Below are 22,812 nucleotides of genomic sequence, written 5' to 3'. Positions count from 1 at the left end.
ACTGATTGCTTTTATTGTTAAACTTCCCATGCATCTCCCAAACATTCTTAAGCTGTGGAACAACATAATCAAAATCTCTTACAAATCACGTATAGAAAAACCATGAATCATAGATATTTGTTGAAAAGAAATTGTGCATATAAATTTTGGGTCTTCCATTTCCAGAATATAGGTGAGCAACTGATCATTAATCAAAATGTATATGAAAATAACATATCTTAATATATAATTAAATCATTCAATGTTTCTTCTGATAATACTGAATGCAAATTTACAAAAGGAAAAAAAACCATCAAAGTTGCTTAAAACTCTTGAAAAACATGTCACAATGAAAAAAAAATCTTACAGTTATCCTCAACTTGCAACAATTGAACCCAAAATTTATGTTGCAAAGTGAGAGTTAAGTGAATTTTGTCCCATTTTACAACCATTCTTGTCATAATTGTTTGGCAAAGCATTGCAGTTGTTAACTGTATCTGGGTTTCCCAGTGGCTTTGCTTGTCAGATCACAAAAAGTGATCACCTGGTCCCAGAACACTGCAACAGATCATAAGTATGAACGAGTTCCCAAGTATCTGAATTTTGATCATATGACCGTGGGGCTGCTGCAAGGTTGTGTGAAAACTAGTCATAAGTCACTTTTTTCAGTGCTCTTGTTTTCTGGAACTTGTAACCATGAAATAAGAGAGTTGTGTAATGAAATAACATTATCCACATCTGAAGTTCTAGAAGTAAATAACAATATTGTAAAAACATATATAGCTTTTTACAATACTGATCCTTAACAAAAAAGCACAAGTGTTTGCATCTTCAACATATAAATCATGATGGATCACATAAAGATATTAATTGATCAAGTGGTGATGTGAAGCTTTAGTCTGATAATCTTCTAACAGCAATTCAGTCCTTCACTCCACTACTTTCCAAGTATTTGTATGCTTGTCCCATCTATATATTTTCCCAGAAGAATTCACAGCTGAATTCTCCCAGTACCCTCTTTTCAAATCATCATTATCTTATATTATTGCCCAAATATATTTCAATATAGAAATCCAGCATAAAACTTCTATTACATTCTCAACTTAATTTCATTAATAAACAGCTTCTTTTTCACAGAGTTCTTAATTTAAAAATATTATATTCAATATAAGAAAATATAGATCTGTAGGTATGTTTTTATTAAAAGAAAATAAACTAAGAACGAAGAGGTGCATCACAAATCATCCTTCCTCATCTCCCTCTGAAATGCATAATCCCTCCAGACCACTTTAGATGTTCCTCCTTGGTATGAAAGTTGAGGAACTGAAGTCCAAACTGACTTATTTGTGAAACAAACCAGATGCCACTTCAGCCTCCAAAGGTGAAAGGCTAGTACAATTGCCTTTTATCATTGTAAATTCAAGATCTTTCCCCTGCTTCATATGCTTGGACAGGGAAATTTCTTTTAAGAGTCCACATCAATAGATGAAGGAGGAGCTCTTTTTGCTAAGGAGTACTATCACTGGAAGATAATTTACCCTTTCAGAAATTTAGCACTGCATAAGGGATTCTCTCCTCCCTCTACAATCACATCCTGTTAAAGGGGTTGTAGGAATTCTCACATCCTGCTGTACTGAGTATCTTGGGAAAGAAGATCCAGACTACCTTTGAAAATTACAAAAATGACACAGCAATATTTAACTCACCAAAGATGAACTCAAACTCAAACTAATATATAAGGCCAAATAAAATTAAACCTGAACATACATCCTTGTATCTACATTCAAAATACACACCAAGGCATTATACTCACAACCATTAACTATATCTTACTGCTGAGTCTGTCAATCACAGTTACATAGGTTACAAGGCAAGATAGATTTGACTGATTTTAAAATTAGGCATAAAAATACTGTGCTAATATAATTCTAACACAATTTATATTTTATTCCCTGCGCTAAATTTTGAAAATTAGGTTACGTGTGCTGCTCAAACACATTTCAGCAGGGACATATAAACACATGTGCCCCCAAAACTAAACATCAGAATGTATTCTAGTTTTATAAATAGCCTACACAACAAGGGCAAGTTACAAAAACAACAACCCTGAATATATGCAGAAACAAGGTAACCCAGCCTCAACTTTCAATGTTGCTTTCCTTATCATTCAGCTAACAATAGTTTTTCTATAGATCACAGATCTGAGTCTCTAGTAATGCTACCATTTTAAACAACCTTTAGGGAATAAATTCTTAACTTTATTCCAAATGCTATCCACAGAGTGCGTATATTATAATGCTAGTTTAATGAACAGCTATGTTAAAATAGCAATTATATAAATATGTTTACATTTCACTGAGTTTCTCTTAGGCTTTGAAGACAGCCTAACAGGATCTTATCATACACATTTTAAAAGTTGAAAAGAAAATGAGACTCTAAAACTTATTATGTCTGTTGTAAACAGATGGTAAACTCAGGTTTAATCACATTTGCCTAAGCTACTTAAGATCTTGGAAAATGACACAAGGCCTCTGGGAGGTCTGCATACACATATCCTGGTCATATTCTTCCATTTGACCTAATTACTTTAGGTATTGGTAAAATTGTGCAACAAATCAAATTAAACCACTGCTTCAATCTCATGTACTTTCTACAAGTAAAATTAAGTGCACAGTATTGTATTGTTAAGACTGATACTGGACAAACAACTGAGCAATGCTGGAAAAACACCCTTTCTAAACCTTGGAATAAACAGACAAAATCCCAGGTGTTTTTTTAAAGAAAAAAAGCAATAGGTAACAGTAATTTGTCCAATGTAAATCCTGCAGTAATTCACTATTATAACAATTGTGTTTATCCATCTTACTAGCTGCTAAGCAGATTTCCCAACTTCAACTGAATGAATTTCAATGTGCTGCTTTCCTATGAAAATGAAGTCTAAACTTCAGAGAACATTAAAAGTTAACAGAGAGAAAAGGAGGAGAAACACACCGCCTGCTCAATTGCCACAAAGCCTACAGCTTGATTGTCACAAAACCTGGAGGGAGCTTATAGCCATCCTCGCTCCATGAAGAAACAAAACTCCCCTCCCTCCTACCCATCTTTTCCCTGCAGGAATAATGGAAGCAAAGCAAACTCTTTTCAAACCCTTGAACTGATCTCAGGCCACCAGAGAGATAAGATGGAAACTTCTCTCTTTGAAATGGAAACCTCCTTTTAAATACCTGGTAGCAAAACTTTTAAAAGGAGCAAGAACAGCAAAATGGAAGACTTTCGAATCAGAGCCACTCTACTCATCTCTACAGCTTGCTCAGTGAACTGATAAAGAAGAGATAATCAAGATGCACACACACACACAGAGGCATTACTTTGGTTTTCAAAAGGCAGCTGAAGTCTTCACACACATATCCTGGCTCCGAACAAATAAGGATCCCTTGGGGTTATAAAGAAAGGATCCTCCTCGCCAACTGTGACACTTCATTGGCGGCGGGAGAAGGGGGGGAGGAGAGAACCGGTGGGATCAAACCTCTCCCACCAAGAAATAAGCTTTGAAGAAGAAAAAAACAAATCAAGCGATACAGTAAATACAAAACAGAAGGCAAACTATTGTTTGGCCACTATTCCGTGTCTGCGAGATGCGTTTCCCCCCTTCTCCATCCAACTGCTAAAACGGCTTGCCCACTTTCTTAGCGTTTCGCAGGTCAGTGTTTACGCACGTTCACTCGGGAGCAAGGCCCCCTCCCCCTCCCCCCCCTCCCCCCGCCCGGTGGGGCTTTCGGCTCCCCTCGTCATTGTTCACACCAACGCCGCCACCATCTCCGACCGCCTCGGCGGCAGCACTTTTATTAAAAAGGCGTTCAAAAAAAAAAGAAAAGAAAAACCCCGAAGAAAAGGAAGACCACAACTTTTGGCGAAGAAGCCCTACCTACTCGTCTGTCCCCCACGTCGCACGGTGGGGAGGGGGTGTAAATGTCCGCGATCCTGACCCTCCCCTCCCCCACCGTGCGACGTGGGGACAGACGGGCAGGCGCTTCTAGAGCCTCCCCCTCCCTTCCCCAATCCAGCCCTTGCGCCGAGAAGGGCAGAAAGTATTGTCCTGCCCTAACCGCTTCTCCTTCGGGAGAGAGGCCGGCGGGGTCGCTTTGCGGGGCCGGCCGTTTCCACCGAGCACGCGTTTCCCCTTCCCTTCAGAGCCCGCGACTCACCTCAATCTCGAAGTCCGGCAGGCGGAAAGCGGTCCTGAAGAGCGAGCAGAAGTGAGCGATGGCCGGCACTTCCCACCAGGAGCGGAGCTCGCTAAGGACGCTCGTCTCCGCGGCCGACCCGGCGGCACTGAAGGTCGCCGTCGAGCCCTCCGCTCCTCCGATCGCGGCTGAAGTGATAGCCGTCGCCGCCGAGACCCCTCCGGCTCCATCGCCGCAGCGTCCGTCCTCCTCCGGACACATCTCGCTCCGGGCCCGCGGCGCGAGATGCTCTCCTCCCTTCCTGCGACCGAACTGCCCTCTTCCTCCCCCTCAGCAGCCACGGCTGCCTGCTCAGCGCCCGCTTCTCGGCATGGGGTTCCTCCGGGTTGGCGCCTCCTCACCCTCCGCTGCTGCTGCTGCTGCTCCTCCTCCTCCGCCGTTCGCTTGAGGGGGTCTCTAGGGCAAGCGAAGGCGGCGCTGCTCTCGGCGGGGGCCGCCACCGCCAAGACCCATCTCTTCGTCCCACCCACCCCCACCTTTTGGCCTCAGCTCGCCGCCGCTGCAACTGTTGCCTGGTCCAACCAACGGTTTAAAAACAAGCGCGCGCTCCGCTAAGCATTCGACGCCGGAAAAACAGATGGGCTCCGGGAGGGGGGAGGGGCTCGGGCGGAGAAGGAAAGGGGCGGGGTTGGGATCCGACGGGCGGGGCGTCGTGAGGAACTGGGGTCTTCGACTCTTGAGGAGGACCAGCTCGGCCTTAGATCAAACCCTTAATCCTGAGGAGGGGAGGGGAGGGTGTGGACGGGCGAGAAAGGCACCGGACGTCTTCGAGTAAAGCGGGGAGGCGGAGCCTTGGAGCTAACTTTTTTTTTTTTTAAGCGGCCCGCACGAGCCCTAGAGGAAAAAGGCGGGGCCTGGGATGTAAATGCGGTTTCCGCCGAGAGCCGTTTAAAGAGTTGCCGAGCGCGAGAGAAAACAAGGAGCCGGCTCGGCGAAACTCTTCGCCCACGAGGCGGAGGCGGAGCCGCTCTTTATCATAACAACAGCCTGGCCCCGCCTTTTTTTTCGGAGCTGCCAATGGCGGAGCACGTGGGAGGCGGGTCCGGCGCGATGCGAGATTTCTATGGCTGCGAAGGCAGGAAGGGCGGAGCTCTTGTCGGCAAAAGAGAACGAAGGGACTGGCTGGCTTCGGCTCCCGGACAGCACGTGGCGGCTTCAGCTTTGAGGTAAACCCGCGCACTTGGACGGCTACGTGTGGAAAGGGTCTCTGGATGCCAGTTCGCGCGGAAACTCATTGGGATTCACTTTCAAGTAAACGCGCCTTGTTTAGATATGGAGCAACCGTGTTAACGGCGCTGTTGAAGCCCGCTGGTTCTTACCTGGATGTAAAAAAGCAACTTGATTCCAGGATTCTCGGCTGCTTAGAAATGAGACTGCCAAATTGCACGAAGCCCGAAATCCTCCTCGCGGCTTTTTTTTTTTAAATACCTTGACATTTGCAACGTCTTTTTTCTTCCTCCTTTGAATTGTCTTCTCATTTTACCTTGTTTGAACTACGCCCTGCGCTCATCCTCTCGCTCCGTTTGCAATAATGGGCGCTGCTTAGCCAGATGGGTTTTATACAACTACGGTCGGGAAAATGGATAAAAGGTAGATGTTTTTTTTAAAAAAAAAAATCTGGTCCTTTTCTTTTTCCACTTTAGGGACCCCTTCCCCCCCTTGCGGATTCTAATCAAGCTGGGATCGGCCAGGTGGAATCGCTTGGATAGTGTTTCCTTTTGTACCGATTGAAGTGAACTCTGGGGGCGTAAGAAGTCTAAAAAAGAAAATAAAAGTATTAAACTATCAAGTAGTGAGAGCTGGAACCCATTTGTTGATTGAAGTGGATTTCGGCGCTTTTTATTGCTGTGTTGTAATCTGGCGATCAATTCTGCAAATGTGAAAATTAAAGTTCCATTCACGATGTTAAACATACTTTTACCCATATTCGGAGATCTGAATTTCCCGTAAAGCCTGTTTGCTACTACTGGAGTAATCACCTTACTCTAGAAACTATTTGCTCTAAATTTACCGGTTTATAGTAAGTTTCAATGTACCAAAGCTTGATTCTTTAAAAAATACATGTTGGATTTTTTTTCCCCTTTTACTTTAGTTTACATCTGAATTTTAAATATGTTTAGGGTTTTTTTAATTGATTGAAAATAGTGCTCCAGGGTTTCTATTTGTGCCTTAGTGTAAAATTGTGTTAGTCTTTTGAAAAATCAACATTCCTCTATATCCAGCAAGGTCAATATTTGACACTGCTGAGAAGACTTTGAACTAGAAAAATGAGTACATGTTTTCTGAGGTTAATCTATGAGGTTAATCCAGACTAAAAATTAAAAGCTCACACCATCTAGAAGAAAGCAATAAGAAAGTACTTGTCTTTATGTGAAGAAAACTAAATAGGTATGTCTCATATCTCAAGTTACCAGGAGCCAAGCTCAACTCAACTATTACTGTACAGATTCTTCCTTTGGGGTTGCTTGACAAATACTTTTTTTAGTTAAAAAAAACCCCTCAACTTTGCAGTGTTGATAGTAGTCTCCATTATCTTTGACAAATTGTGAGAAGTGGGCAAAGTACAGCATGACTAGAGGACAACAAACATCCTACCCAGGGGGAAATGACCCTGGGACTGCAGACCAATCAATCCAATATTGATTCTGGGAAGATTCCAGAGCAGTAAAGTAATTAATCAATATGCACTTGGAGAACCATGAAGTGATTACCAGACATCGAAGTTGTCAAGCACAAGTTTTGCCAGACTTAACCTTTTCTCCTTTCCTTAGCAGACTTATTGACAAGTTGTAGGCAAAATGTATTTGTGCTTCAGCAAAGCATCTGATGAAATGCCCTGTGACATTCTGATTAGCAATCCTGTCCATTACAAATGACCTAGATGATATGACCATTAAATAATTTCTTAATGGACATAAACATTGTAGGTGAAGGACGTTCCTCAAGAATTTTTTACCAAATTGGGGAGATATCCCATGGGATGCCGGAAAGTTTATGTTATTTATGTTAATAATGTAGGTGTGGAGGTGGCAGGAATAGTCACGTTTGGTAGATGAGACAAAAGTGGATAGAATATTTAATATGATCTTGATGGGTCAAAAATAGACTGCAAATAAATGCAAATTAAAAGAAGTGCAGAGGTTAGGAAACTGAAATAAAATACATAACTATAACATGGAGCAGACCTGACTAGGTAACAATTGCTGTCAAAAAGATTTTAGAATAGTCACTTACAGGTAGTCCTCAACTTACGACCACAATTGAGTCCAAAATTTCTATTGTTAAGTGAGTTTTGTCCCATTTTACGATCTTTGTTGCTATAGTTAAGTGAATCTGCAGTTGATAAGTTAGTAACACCGTTAAGTGAATCTGGCTTCCTTATTGACTTTGCTTATCAGAAGTTTGCAAAAGGTGATCACATGACTTTGGGATACAGCAATATCATAAATATGAGTTGACAAGCATCTGAATTTTGATCACATGGTCATGGTGTTGCTGGAAAGGTCATGTGAAAAATGATCATAAAGTCATTTTTTTCAGTGCCATTGTAACTTTGAATGGTCAGTAAATGAACTATTGTAAATCAAGGACTCATATTCATATTTTGTATTCATATTCTGTATTCATATTCTCTTTGCAGTATGGTTTGGCTGCAAAAATAGCCAAAGGTGGTTTTTAAGTTGCATCCAAATGATAACAGGTTTGAGAAATGGGCCGGAAGTAACAAAATGAAATTTAATAGAGGCAAATACAAACAGTGAACAGTGTGATAAGATTGCAGCCTCTCTCCTTCCCTGTAGCCAAATATTCTATCATTAAAAATCTAGTTTTTAAAATAAAAATATAATCCAATATATTCTAACTTGGTTATCGACCATCTCCTGTTTTTTGTATGTAATTTTTATTTATTTTTTTATATTTCATTAAAAGATTAAAGGACTATGGAAAGACAAAAAAATAAAGGTATTAAAGAAAAGAAAATGAGAGACAACAAAAGAAAAGGGAAAAAAAATCTAAAGCTTCTTTGCAGCAGTTACAGTTATGGTAATTTCCATTTCTACCTTCCCAATATCATGGTTCCTTTCTTCCCATAACCCACACTCCCTTTTGATGAATAAATCCCCAATTCATTTTTATTCAATTTCAGCAAAAAGTTCATAAGAGGTTCCAGTTTTTCAGAAAAATAACGGTTTGTTGTTTTTTTCTTTAATTAAAAAAAAGTTCCTTTAGCCCATTTCTGCAAGCTCCAACAACTTTACAACCCATTCCTTCATTAAGAGTACTTCTGTATGCAGGTAATCCTCGACTTACAACCACAATTGAGCCTAAAATTTCATTTGCTAAGCAAAAGAGTTGTGAAGTGCATTTTGCCCCATTTTATAACCTTTCTTGCCACTTAGTTAGTTAGTCCTTAATTAAGTGAATCACTGCAGCTAAGTTAGTAACATGGTTGTTCAGTGAATCTGGCTTCCCAGTTGCCTTTGCTCATCAATGGGGAATTGCAAAAGGTTGGAAAAGGTGATTGATCTCATGGCCCCAGGACAGTGTCACCATCATAAATACATTTTCAGTGCTGTTATAACTTCAAACAGCTGTAAGTCAAGAACTACTTCTGTAGTTCTGTAGTTACCATATATAAAACCAATTGTCCATGAGTGTTTTCTAATTGACTTTTCATAAGTACAACTAAAAAAAACAAACTCATTTTATCTGAATATTGACTTTTAAAAAACTGCACGATTATATTTGTGTCAATCATACTTTGAAGACAGATTGAGACATACTACAACAATTTCAAAGTGAATCAGAAATTATATAAGAATCAGAAATTAATTTCACAAAGGGAGATGGAAAGAATTGGGATATTGCGAAGAGGGAGGAGGGAAATATAATTGTGTTTTCTAATGCTGGAATGTCAGGATGTCACTTTCTAAGACCTGTTCTCATATTCTTCTCTAGAGCAGTGTTTCTCAACCTCAGCAACTTTAAGTGGACTTCAACTCCCAGAATTCCCCAACCAACATGGAGAACGGCCAATTACATATTGCCCACTTAAATGTAAGTCTGAAGCTTTAATTTTATTCTTCCATTGCCAGGATTATAATCCTGCTTTACTTTGAAATGTTTTTCTAATAAAGTATTTGAAAACTTTATAATTTTATATTCTGGCAAATATGAAGTTAGTTTGACTAAAATCCATGAAAAAGTTTTCAATCTGTATTTCATCTGTAAAATTCTTTTTAATGAAACAAGCCTTTCTCCTAGAAGTACTTTTTATTTCAGTATAATGTAGCTCTTTGGAGCACTATTGCAACTTGTTTCATACATCTGTTTCTTTCAATTATTGCCTTATAGCAGGACTGTCAAACTCCTGGCCCATGAGCTAGATGCATCATGCGCTGATCACGCCCGGTTTAGCGAAGGGGGAAAAAGTCCCAATACATCACGTGATGCTGCCGTGACGATGTGAATTAGACACCCCTGCCTTATAGCATCAGTGATAATTTAAAAGTAAACAGGTGTTTACTCTGGTGGTAGCAAACTGGGAAACTGAGGTGAGATGCAGATACCATCAGTTTCAAATAATATTGGGGGCATATGCATAGTCTGAAACAAAATAAATGCTTAAATTTGCTTATGTCATATCAATAGTGCTTTTTTTCTCCTTCCAAATTTACTTTCTCTGCTTTTCAATCTAGTGAATGTCGGCATATATAACAGGTGAGATTATACCTAATAGAGATTTAACTTGTCAGAAGAATGCATGTTATATTATCTATTCAGCCTTGCAAATGTCAGAATAATAATAGGGTAGATCCTTCTGCGAGAGGGAATGAGGTGGTAAATATGAACATGGTCATAATATTTAAAATAAATGATGACATGCTCTAGTAGGAAAAAAGCTACTGCTGGCCTTTCTCAAAATGTAAGATGAAAGGATGATCCAATGGTATTGAAAGGCAGCAAATAAAAAAAGAAAAAGAAAATCACACAATATATAATTACCATGTGAAATTCATTATCCTAAGATATTGCCAAGGCCAAGAGTTTAGTAGGTGTTTTTTTTTAAAGGAGCAGACATTTTTATGGCTATTGAGACCATCTGTGGCTACATTAGATGGGATGAGAATCCTTTTTGTTCAAGGGAAATAAAAGGGAAATAAAATTTATCCTCTTTTAAAGCACAGAATAACTATTCACTGATGGTAAGGATTAGAAAGCAACTTCCATTTTCATGCAGATTATTCAGTAATTGTCCATCCGGGTATGTCAAGCACTTTTTAAAAATAATCCTGGCAGCTGGCCGCAAAGGGATGCTAAATTAGCTGGACCATTGCACTGCCATATGATGTTCCTATTATGATAAGATATATTTGTGCTGGTCTGGTGATGTGGATAAACAATTTTATTTATTTGCAGCTATTATTCTGCCACTGTTTCTCACTGATTATGTACATGGTTTGTGTGTGTGTGTGTGTGTGTGTGTGTGTGTGTGTGTGTGTGTGTGTTTTATCCCAGAACAATCCAGCCTGAGACAAGTGATTTGTTGGTCACATGCACACAAAATGACAGGCTGAAGTGATCATGTCCCTATTTCAGGAAACAGTGACTGGCATTCAACCATAGTCTGGAAGGCAGTTGCTCTCCTGAGTATTTGTATTTGCCTGTTCTGAATTAAGCCAGCTGTGGCTATAGTAAGTGAAGTATATATGCACACTGTCCGCTACAATGTGGGGAAAAAACGGCTTTCTAAGAAAAATAAGGTTGGGAAAGAACCTGGAAGGAAGAAAGAAGAAAACAGAATGGAGACAAAGAAGAAATTCAGAGGTCTCCATTCTCTCTTCCTAATTTTAATTTTATTTATTTCTTTATATGTGCCTTTATTATTTTTACAAATGGCTCAAGGTGGTGAACATATACAATATGCCTTTCTCCTCTTATTTTAATATATGTAAGTCCTTGACTTATGACCATAATGGAGCCTGTCCATCATGGTTTTAAGTTGTGATGATCATAAAATAGGTCACCATGTGACCAACCCAATTTTACCAATGTGGAGAACTCAGTCACAGGAAAGTAGAATTAATCTTGCTTATTAAGGCAGTAGGTATAACAAATGATATGAATATTACAGGTTGCTGGAGTTGAGGGTCTTACTACATAGCCTCTTTAACATTTTAAGTCAGTAATTCATATATAAAAGTCGATTGAGCCAAAAGTTGAAATTAATTCTAGGATATATTTTTTATTTACTTGAACCCCCACAGCCTGCTCTAATGGTAATCTCTATTATTACCATAGATAGGTAGCTTCAACCTAAAGTAGCTTAGGAGTTATTTTCTGTTTTTGTCACCCTTTTAACTTCCTACTTAAGAGACCTTCTTTAGGAAGTTTGCTTCTCATGCATTTGGAATTCAGATTTCAGTCACTATTTACCTGAGCTTTCCCCATCTCCCTTCCTTTGCCAGACAAGGGATATGATTCCTTGGCAGAGACTCCCTGTCTCTCACATCCTTCCAAATATTTCAGCTTCTTCCCCAGCCCCATTTCCTATGCATTCTCTATGTTACTCCATATGGTTTAAAGTAGATGGAAAGGTTCAAAATTGCCCACACTTTCTAGAGAGTTACACTCACAATTAGACCAAGAAGGCAGATTTAATTAATTTTGTCCCTAACTGCATCCACTCTTTTATCTTTCATTAAAATGAATAGCCCATTTTTCCTCTGCAGCAGAGTGCACATAACTTTATACAGATGGTTTTATTTCCAGTATAAGGATAAAACCTTGAGACATTCGTGGGGGAAGAACCACTGAAGTGCAGTTTCATAACTGCTTTGTACTGCAAGCAATTCTAAAATTGCAAGTGTATTATCTCTGGGGAATATAGAGTGTTTACACATAAGAGCTGCTGTCATTGAGGTTTTGTGTTGAGTAGCAAATATAAGATAGGAAATGTGTCCCACTGTAACTACTACAAATTGATCTCCAGAGTGGAAAATGGTTCATGTAAGCAGTGGTAAAACTATAAATTAAGAGTGAGAAGCTTAGAGGGATTTGGGACTGACTGTGTTTGTCTGATTCATGGTGAAAAGGGATTTAACTCTAGTTCCATAGGGAAGAGTAGTGACTAATCTGTTTAATCATCTACAGGTTCTTCTTGGAATCAACTTCCTTGTAGAGAAGCAACTATAGATCATGATGGCCTTGTTCCCCAAACAAAGAATTTATATTAGTATTGATGTTGCTAGTTTGTGATTGGGATTTATGAAAAACACTTCCCATGTTGCCAAAATTTCTAATATTCCCATAAAGCACTAGACTGTCATTCTACTGAAATGAGTAAACAGTTGCATAGGATTGAAGCTTTAAGTAGTTTGACTGGGTGTGTCCTTTTTTGCTTCTGCTTTCTATTTCTGCTTCTATTTAGATAGTGAGATAATGGGAGGGGGCTATAAATTTAATATATACTGCGTTTCCCCGAAACTACGACCTACCCCCAAAATAAATCCCAGCCTGTTTTTTTAATAATAAACTTTATTGCCTAATATAAGCCCTATCCCCCAAATAAGCCCTAGTGAAAGGGGGTGGCCATGGCCAGCATAGGCAGCTATCATGCACAGGCCAACAGAGGCTGCAACCCATGCAGCATGTGTGAGCTGAGTACCAGTGCAACCAGCAGGCGTGGGGGAGGCAGGTGATTTGGATGTGCCGCGTAGGCTGCAGGCGGCCGGGGGAGGCTCATCTTTGCATCTCTCAGCTTGCCTGCAGCCTGCGTGGCACGTCAGGATCACCTGCCTTTTGCTCTGTGCCTTCCATTCTGCACAGCCATAGAGTGCACCGACCAAGGGACTGGCGGGTTGCAGCTGCTGCCAGATACCGTTGGTCATTGCGTGCTTGCTGGCTCTTGTGTGTGCCCCAGGGGGCAGGGCGCCCAGCCAGGTTGATCACCCTGAAATCGTGTTTATAATCGTGTTTTTTAACCTAGTGCTCATTTTGAGGCCCTGATCTTATTTTCAGAGAAACACAGTATATGTTTCTGTAGAGATTGCATCCTCCAACCGAAAATCTTCAGCCTTGCTCTTAGGAATCATGGGAACTGTACACCATCTCATCTATAGTATCAGACTGGAGAAGGTAGGTGAAATTCTGATATCTGATAATTATAAAGCAGTGATGTTGATGTTGCATAGATCATCCTTCCTTGGAGTTGGTGACAACAGATGTTTTGAATCTGAAGGGAGAAATTTTATATAAAAATCCATGCTCTTTGGTATTAGCCTTTCAGTACATGAAGGTATGGTTTCTGTTATAGTTACCAGATGGAATAAGGCATGAGGATGTAAGTTGAAGTGTCTAAACAATTACCCTTCTAATTTAAAAAAATAATAGCTATTAAATTATGGCCCATGTACTTCTTTCTGCTTTGTAGACTGCCCCTTTGAAGATGATACTGGCTTGTTACATGAAAAAGCAATATGTCATTATCCCTACTCTGAAAAAACAAATTTTGCCTAAAGGGAGACAATGGGGTAATACGGGATGGAACTTATAAAACATCAGAAGGAACTAATTTCCAACCCTTTCACTCATTCTTTTTTTGGTATTTACAGTTACAGAATTACAGTTAGTTATATACTGCTTACACCTGCACAATTTTCTTCCATATTTTCTCTTGGTACATCCACCCATGTATCAATTCAACCAATTATATGCATCTTTCATTCAAAAATTGAAAGTATGATAGAAAGAGGGAAAGGGTATTCAGCCCTCCCACCCACACATTTTTTTCCAGATCCTCAAAATGAATTTTCTCTCCATGCCATTCTATCCATTTTCGATATAGCTTGGGAGTTGCTAAAACAATGGAGAGTAGTAAAAACAATAAAGAGTATTTAGGGCAGAGTGGTTATTCTTTAGATTCTACTTAGGCTCACTAAATATACAGTATATGTTTGTAGATTTTTTTTAAAAAAACAGCCAGTTTTGTGTAGTGGTTAGAAGTGCCAGGCTATATAGCAGGAGACCTTTATTATAAAAGTTTCTCCAGCTGAGAGATTTTGAGCCAGTCACTTTCTCTTAGTCCTACAAAGAAGTCTGTGGCAAAACCCTTCTGAAAACGTTGCCAAGAAAACTGTAGGGACTTTGCATAGGCAACTGCCAGGAGGCAGTATGGACTTGAAGGCACACACATAAGAAAAAATGTATTTGAAACCTCTAGCTACAATAATGTGTTTGTATAAAATTGTATAAAATTATTTCCCACTCTTCCATATTATATGAAAACCAGTACAGAATACTATCAATTTAAAAAACAATTGTATACTTTACTATATATGGAAAGAATATCTGTACAGTAGAAATAGGTAAGTTAAAATTAAAGCATGGGATGAAATTTACACTGTCTGTGAAGTAAATGTCTCTGTAAATGAGGAGCAGAGAATTCCACAATTTAATACAGCTTGTTACCTCCAGGGCCAGTTCTGAAACAGAGGAAACTTCACTGCCAGATATAAAATACAGCTGGATGCCTTCTCCCTTTCATCTTGCATGGTAGGCAGAAAGCCTGCTATCCCAAGTTGAGGAACCAATTTTACTTCTAAAAGGGATTTGAGACCTCTGTCTAAACTCTCAGAAAAGAGGTTTTGGAGAAAAAGCCCAAGCTGATTTGAGGCAAGAATAAAGTTCCATCATAAGTACAACTGGAAGAGTAGAATATTTTCCATTTCTATGTGTTGTATTCTAAATCTGAGATATAAATCTGTGGCAGACGTTTGATGCTGTTTGAGGATACAGAAAAACTCTGGCCTTTATGGCATGCATTAAGCATTCTGTTGCACCTTCTTCCAAGCCTGAAACATCTGGACTGAATTTGATCTAGACAATACAGCTGTATCTTTTTCATTGGTAGGAAGGGTTCTTACTTTTCTTCACACACAGGTGGTCTTTCCTTTCAAGAATAATAAAGAATCAAATGCATAAATCTCACACCATTCTAGTCCAGTCTTTAAATTCTTCATTCTTCTCATCATGAGTCTCAAAGCTCTTTGTCAGGGCCACATAAAATGTCATGCCAGACAAATTTAAATGTTATGGCTGGAACAAATGCTTCAGAAAATGTACACATACCTAAAGGTATGACCACTTCTGATTTGATTTCTAAAAGATGCTGTAGGACAGTGTGGAGGCACAAGCTAGAACCTGTCCGAAGTTCTTTAAAGCAGCCACCTCTTTTCCTAAGAACATAAGAAAAGCAGCTTCACAATCTTAGGAAAAGTAGCTTCCATGAGTTGAATTGTTTTGAAATCAAATCTGAACTACGTGCATACACACATAAGTCCACATTACATTTCTAAGAAGCTATGATAGTTTTGTTGGAACCAAGAAAGTACGAAGTCCAGTTAGATCTGACAGTATCTAAAAATTGAGCTTTCCCTCCCTACTGAAAAACCAACTTCCATATTTACTCTTATTTATTTTATAATCCAACTACAGTATTTGTTTCCTAGGCTAGCCATGGTAATCTCGGGAGTCTTCTCTTAAGATCAAAGTCACTACATGGCCAACTTGGATCCAATCTGTTTCACCATGTTCTACTTATACTATGGGTATTATTGTATATGGATTTTGCTTGAAGACCATGACATGTTCTAGGGCAGGGTGTCAAAATTGGCAACCTGCAGGCCAGATGTTTCATGTGCAGGCCACGCCCACCCTAGCTCTGCAAAGGAAAAGAACCCGACATGATACATCACGTGACACGATCGAGTTTGACACCCGTGTTCTAGAATTCTCATTTTTATAACCACATTTCACATTGTAATGGGATCAGTGCAATAAAATGCCATTCTATAATCAGTAAAGCACATTCTGACTTCTTTTTTATATTCTTGGGCTTTCTCATTTTTCCAGCATGGATTAGCAATAGTGTCTTGGTTCCTTAGCTTTTTCTAAAGTCAATTTGAATATCTGGCATTTCTTTTTCCATGTAGGGTTCTAATCTGTGTTAGATGAATCTAAGTTTTCTGACCCAAACCTTGTTCCAAGGAAACAAACATGAAACAGCGGTAACAGAAAAACCTTTTAATGATTCTTTATGAATTCCGTTTCTTCACAGTGAAAAGGCAGTTCCAAATTATCTCTGATAAGAACGAGCCTTGCCAAAGTGGTGCAAGGCTGCCAAGAACACTAAATAAAGTTACTAAGAAATATTTCAAACAAAAGAGTCTCCAAACACCAACCAAGATACTCCAAACGTCCACAAGGCTTGAGTGCAAAAACTGCTTCCTGCAAAGAACTCCAGTTTCTCAGCTGGCTTTTATCTCTTGAGGGAGGGGCCATTACCTGGCAGCCTTACTTCTGAGTCGCCCGTGCTGCTGCAGCTGCTCTTTCCTTCAAACAGCAGGCTCCTCGGAAACTTCTTCATCACTGCTGCCAGCCTCCACAATCTCCGATGGTAGCATTCCACTCCCTGGTGGTCCTGGCCCCATTCCTGCCTCACACGCTCATCTGAGTCCTTGCTCTCCGAGACCTCAGCCGTCCGCACCTGCTGCCGACGAACCACAACACTAAGTTATTATTTTACTAGCATTTGAAATTAATAAGGTATGATAGTTTGTACACTCTGTGAAGTCTCTTTTTGATATTGCAATGTAGATTTACCTCCTTTAAACTTTTGGCTGTTCTAGTCTTTCTACGACTTACAGGCTTCCTCACCCAGGCATTCATTTGATTCACATACAAAATACTACACAACCAGGAGAAGCAGCCACAACAATGCCACTCACAAATACAACAAATCATTCTCGTTACCCTTAATTACCAAGCTCAGATAAACATGACTGAGCTTTCCTACTGCATATAAAATAAAAAGGGGGATTCAAATGAACATCTCTCATGCTGAGTCTATGAAAAGGATAAACCCATTCATGGCTATTTAATCCCCAGTCCCAAAGGTCTACCTGCCTTGTCAAATGACTAAAATATGTGGAAAATATGCGGGAATGATTACAATTCACGCTCTTAAAAAAACATTTTCTGCTGTTTAGTTTAATTAATTAGGGATACCATATAGAGACTGAAGAAATCCAGATAGTCATTTGATGGCAGCAAAGAGAGATAGAAAAGTGATCTGCTTTCTCCTATCTAATAGTCACCTGGATTTCTTCAATCCATATACAGTTCAGGTAGTCCTCAATTTACAATCACAATTGGGTCTGGAACTTCTGTTGCTATGTAAAGCAGTCATTAAGTGAGATGCATCAAATTTTATCATCTTTTTGCCATAGTTGTTAAACCATACGGTCATTAAATACGTCCAGTTTTCTTCATTGATTTTGCTTGTCAGAAGCCAGTTGGGAAAGTTGCAGTTTGCAATCACGACCCCAGGATGCTACAACCATTGTCAACACATGCTGGTTGCCAAGTGCCCAAATGATGCTCAAGTGGCCGTAGGAATGCTGCGTCAGTCATAAGGTGAGGACTGGTCATCAATTACTTTTTTCAGCCCCATTGTAATTTCAAATGGTTGTTAAGCCAAGGACAACCTGTACCAGCAGTCTGTTCAAACCCCTAAGGCTTTGCACATCTTAATCCACTCAGGAACCCTAGAAGAAATTGAATGTGATCATGAGGGCTCTCTTGGAGATGAAGTGTGACTGATAGTATACTTCTCGTTGTGTACCCCTCCCTATCAGGTTGTCTTAATCAAATTCAATTTTTTTTATATAGGTGCTTTGTAGTCCAGTGTTGTCATCCTCAGCAGCCTTACAATGGGTAGACTTCAACCCTCAGAATTCCCCAACCAGCCTGCTAGCTGGGGAATTCTAGAAGCTGATGTCCACCATTTTAAAGTTGCTAGGATGACAAATGCTGTTGCAGCCTACCACGAGCAGATTTGTTTTACCTTTAGAAAAGATCCAAAGGCCTGGCCTGGCCTCCTTCATCTGTGGTCTCCTAAGGAGTTGCTTTCACGACATTTATACCACTGTCTATATGTGAAGGTGGTCAACGCCCAGACTATACCATCATGCCATCCATGTCTGTGACCTGGAAGAAAATCTGTGCCATCGGGCTTTCTAGCATTTGGATGGCCTTAAGAGAGAAGAAAGTTGGCCTTGCCAGCCTCAGTCTTGGAACACGTTGCTGGCATAGCTGCTAGCGCTGTTATTCCCAAAGGGCCTTCTGCATTCCGCCTACATGGGTACAATAATTGCTGACCATAACTAGCTTCTGTAACAGACTCCTGCTTAGCATATCTTTTATTCTGAAGCCTGGCCCCCAGAAAAGTTTAGGATTTAAGCCTCCCTTTTCTCCGCCTGCTTGTCCATCCCTTATTAATTAACTCTTCTGTCTGCAGGATTTCCCAGCATGCTGGCCTAGCCTCTCCTTTAAACCAGAGAGACAAAACCAGCTGCTGCCCCAAGGTGGTCTCTCTTACAATCTGTGCTGCTTTCTAGCAGTTATTTAGTGCCTCTCTTGGATTTTGCCTCTCCACACACCCCCCCCCACCCCGGGCCTTTTTCTCCTTTGTCTCTTTTTCTAAAAGGGGGAAGCCACAGAGCCCCTTCCCCTGTATGAGGATCTACTGATCCTTGTTGGTCCATCTTGAGATTCACGATGGGGGCAGGGAGAAGAGAGGAGCTAATCAATTCAGAAAATCATTTGGGTGGCAACTTCACACGTAACAAGCTATTTGCTTCTGTTCCACTGATATCCAACTGGCTGAGCCAAAGCTCTGGGGAAGAAGGGCCGCTCCTGTGTAACCACAACTGGATCTTTCATCAGCTGGGCTTAGGGAATAACCACTAACTGGAGGGGGGAAGAGCTTTGAGGAGGGATTGGCTCCTGCTATTCCCTCTTTCACATCTGATTAACACCTGCCTAGCGCTAGGGAACAGTTTCCCCGAGATTCTTCTGTTGAGATGTATTGAGAATATGTGAGCCTTGCAGGGCAAACCAGATAGAAAACACAACCGGATGAACTAATTCTACTTAATTGTCAGCTACATTTTTAGAATCTTGCAGGTCTGAAAGTACAAGTCTCTCTGTGTCATTTACGCTCTGAGGAGTCCCCTCTCAACCTCTTTCTCTGCCTGTTATCTAGTTTGGGCTATGCTCTCTTACCTGACTATTCCCTAGGTCAGGGGTGTCAAACTCAAGGCCCGTGGGCTGCATCCAGCCCGTATGGTGCTTAGATCTGGTCCATGGGTCTGCCCTGGAAACAGTGAAAGACTGGCCTGCAGTGCCTCTGCCAGCAAAAACGGAGCTTGTGAGGGCCGCCTGTGGCCCTTGTGAGCTCCATTTTCACTAGCAGAGGGTTGCAGGAGGCTGTCGCAGCCAGAAATGAAGCTCGGGAGCCCATTTTCACTGGCAGAGTGCTCGGGCCACCACAGGTGCCCGCAACCTGAGTGATGTCAAGCTGGCCATGCCCTCCCTGGCCACGCCCACCCCAGCCCCCCAAAGTCAAACACAACCCTGATGCAGCCTTCAATGAAACCGAATTTGACACCCCTGCCCTAGGCAGTATTTCTTTACCCCAGGTCTCCAGTTTGAGTCACAATATTAAAAAAAAGATGCTGAGGCTCTAGAAAAGGTGTAGAGAAGAGCTACAAATATGATTATGGGGCTGGAGCAAGGTGGGATTCTACCGGTTCGGACCAGATCAGGCGAATCCCTTGTTCCAATGATCAGCTGGCTTCGAACCGGTTCACTGCAACTTGCATGTGAGCCTGCCCGCCCCTGCTCTTTCCTGTCCTTTATGTCCTGTTTTAGAGCACAGCTGATTGGTGAGGCAGAGCGGTTTGCCGTGCCTCAGCTGTTTAATTCACAGGAACCGTATTACAAGATAGGAATTTGAGCGGAGCATGTGGGCAAAACACCGGTTGTTATATCTGTGGAATCCCACCCCTGGGCTGGAGGCTAAAACATAGGCAGACCAATTGCAGAAATTGGGTGTGTCTAGTGAAAAGAAGGACTAGGGGTGATATTTGGGGGGCTGCCAAAGAAAAGGTGGTCAACCTATTCTCTAAAGCACCTGAAGGCAGGACAAGAAGCAAGGATGGAAACTTATCAATGAGAGATTCAACTTAGAACTAAGGAGAAATTTCCTGACAATGAGATCAATTAACCAGTGGAACAACTTGCCTCCAGAAGTTGTGGATGCTCCATCCCTGGAAATTTTTAAGAATAGATTGGACAGCCTTTTGTCTGACATGCTACAGGGTCTCCTTGAGCAGGGGGGCGGGGAGTTGGCCTAGAAGACCTCTGAGATTCCTTCCAACTCTTTTATTCTGTTATTCAAGAACTTTCTCACATACCATTACATGCCCCATCCACTATTCAGCTGCAAACTATACTGTCTCTGACCTATTTCATTGACCATTTTCTTTGGCCTGTCACTTAAGGTCCTTCCCGTATGCCAGTACCGGATGACTCTAGTGGCAGATCTTGCCATGGGTCTGTATAATACACATTGCAACCGGCCATCTCTTGGCTGAGCAGCAACGGTGACATCAATTTTCCCTAAAGAACAACCCTCAGCCCCCCACCCCATTGTGGTAGCCCCTGTATTTCTTTATTTCTATTATTTTTGTCCTGCCTTTATTACTTTTAAGTAACTCAAGAAAGCAAACATACATACATAATTCTTCCTCCCCATCTTTTTCTCCACAACAACAACAACCCTGTGAGGTGGGTTGGGTTGAGGGAGCGTGACTAGCCCAAGGTCACCCAGGCAGATTTCATGCCTAAGAAGCTTTCCAGGGCAGCACCTTAACTATCATGGCAAACTCTATAGGCCACATTTTCCTCAAAAAAGTTCAAAGATAGCTTATTATATATGGCCCAACTTAAAGTAATTTTGCTATTCTGATGTTGCCTACAGGCCTTTGGATCCAACCCACAGGAAAATGTCCCCGTACTAAATTAGAAATGGTGTCTTTTTTGGTAAGCATGATTACTAGATGTGGAGGCTTCATGAATGAATTCCAAATGGCAATTCCAAGCACAAAACCAGCTCACATTAATGTGAATTTAGATTTTTTTTTCCTGGGCCTAAATGCTACATCAAGGATGAATTTTAGGGCTCTTCTCTTATACCTCCACCTACCCCCACCTCTGCCCATCACCATAATCCCTGCAGGCCAATTTGTCTGAATGGTAGAGCACATGATTTGAAGGATGGGAGAAAATGACAGCTTGGAAAGGATTTCTTCTTACAAATTCCCCAAGGGCAGCAAAGAAATGCCCATTCAGCCTCTTTTGAGGTGCAGAGTATTCTCAAATAATTATCTCCTATCATCTTGTATCTGCTATAATTCAAACAAAGGGAAGACTGAAAAATGCTGGATTTCTCTCTCTCTTCATAGGTAAAGGATTAAAAAGAGTAAAGACTGTAATGTTAAACCCACTTATTTGAGGGCTTCATAAAAGTCCAAGATAACAGCTATTCTTTATCAATAATTTTATTTATTTATTTGATTTATTTGATTTGTCAATCATTTTCAAGGTGATAGATATAAGTATAAACATCAGTATGAATACAGGAAATAGGTACAAATAAATGGGGACAATAGGACAGGGAAGGTAGGCACGATTGTGCACTTATGCACGCCCCTTACAGACCTCTTAGGAATGGGGTGAGGTCAATAGTGGTTAGTTTGAGGTTAAAGGAGTGGGGGTTAGAGGATATAATAACAGAGTCAGGTAGTGTATTCCAGGCATTGACCAGTCTGTTGCTGAAGTCCTACTTTCTGCAATCAAGTTTGAAGCGGTTTACATTGAGTTTGTATCTGTTGGGTGCTCTTGTACTGTTGTGGTTGAAGCTGAAGTAGTCATTGACAGGTAGGACATTGTAGCAGATAATTTTGTGTGCTACACTTAAGTCTAACCATAGGCGGCGTAGTTCAAGGTTGTCCAAACCCAAAATCTCAAGCCTGTTGATATAGGGTATTCTGTTGCGAGCAGAGGAGTGTAGTACTCTTCTCGTGAAATACTTGTATTAATGTCTGATATGTAGTGCGGATTCCAGACTGATGAGCTGTATTCGAGTATTGGTCTGGCAAAAGTTTTGTATGCTCTAGTTAGCAATTCGATATTTCCGGAGGAGAAACTTTGTAAGATTAAATTTACAACTCTTAATGCCTTTTTGGCAATGCTGTTACAGTGAGCTCTGGCGCTTAGGTCATTTGATATGAGAACTCCAAGATCCTGACAGAGTGAGGATCATCAATGAGTCATATCTGTCTAGTTTGTATTTGGTGTATTGATTTTTTTTACCAATGTGTAGGAAAGAGCGTTGGTCGAGATTTGGAGTTGCCATATGTTTGACCATTCAGACACATAATCAAGGTCACTTTGAAGGATAGTAGCATTGTCAGTGGTGTTGAAGAGTTTTACGTCATCCGCAAAGAGGACGCAGTTGCTTATAAGGTGATCGCAAAGATCATTTGTATAGAGTATAAAGAGTGTGGGTCCTAGAACGCTGCCTTGGGGGACCACTGTTAACTGGAGCAGGGTTAGATATAACACTCTGTATTTTTACTATTTGAAGCCTGTTTGACAGGAACGCAGTAATCCACTTATGGAG

General features: G+C 40.8%; 2 protein-coding genes across 5 annotated transcripts in view; one reads left to right on the top strand and one right to left on the bottom strand.

Moving 5' to 3' along the window:
- Positions 1-4,984, bottom strand: part of CECR2 (CECR2 histone acetyl-lysine reader) — a 112,803-nt gene extending 107,819 nt beyond the window's left edge. The window contains exon 1 of the mRNA XM_087969153.1: positions 4,185-4,984. Within this exon, the coding sequence (XP_087825279.1) occupies positions 4,185-4,424 (240 nt within the window). The 5' untranslated portion in view covers positions 4,425-4,984. The remainder of the gene's footprint in view (positions 1-4,184) is intronic.
- A 23-nt stretch (positions 4,985-5,007) lies between these two features.
- The window catches only part of ADA2 (adenosine deaminase 2), a 59,286-nt gene continuing 41,481 nt past the window's right edge, over positions 5,008-22,812 (top strand). For 2 of the 4 annotated variants that reach the window (XM_087968612.1, XM_087968617.1), the window contains exons 1-2: positions 5,008-5,389; positions 5,867-9,281. In XM_087968612.1, the coding sequence (XP_087824738.1) occupies positions 9,246-9,281 (36 nt within the window). In that variant the 5' untranslated portion in view covers positions 5,008-5,389; positions 5,867-9,245. Of the gene's footprint in view, positions 5,390-5,866; positions 9,282-17,532; positions 17,700-22,812 lie in introns of those variants that run through there. The other 2 variants (XM_087968613.1, XM_087968614.1) reach the window with 2 other exon arrangements.

The sequence above is a fragment of the Notechis scutatus genome, chromosome 6, assembly GCF_049901735.1.
Source record: "Notechis scutatus isolate UNSWTSFEM ecotype Mainland chromosome 6, rNotScu1.2, whole genome shotgun sequence".
Taxonomy (NCBI): Eukaryota; Metazoa; Chordata; class Lepidosauria; order Squamata; family Elapidae; genus Notechis; species Notechis scutatus.
This window is presented reverse-complemented; position numbering and strand designations above follow the sequence as displayed.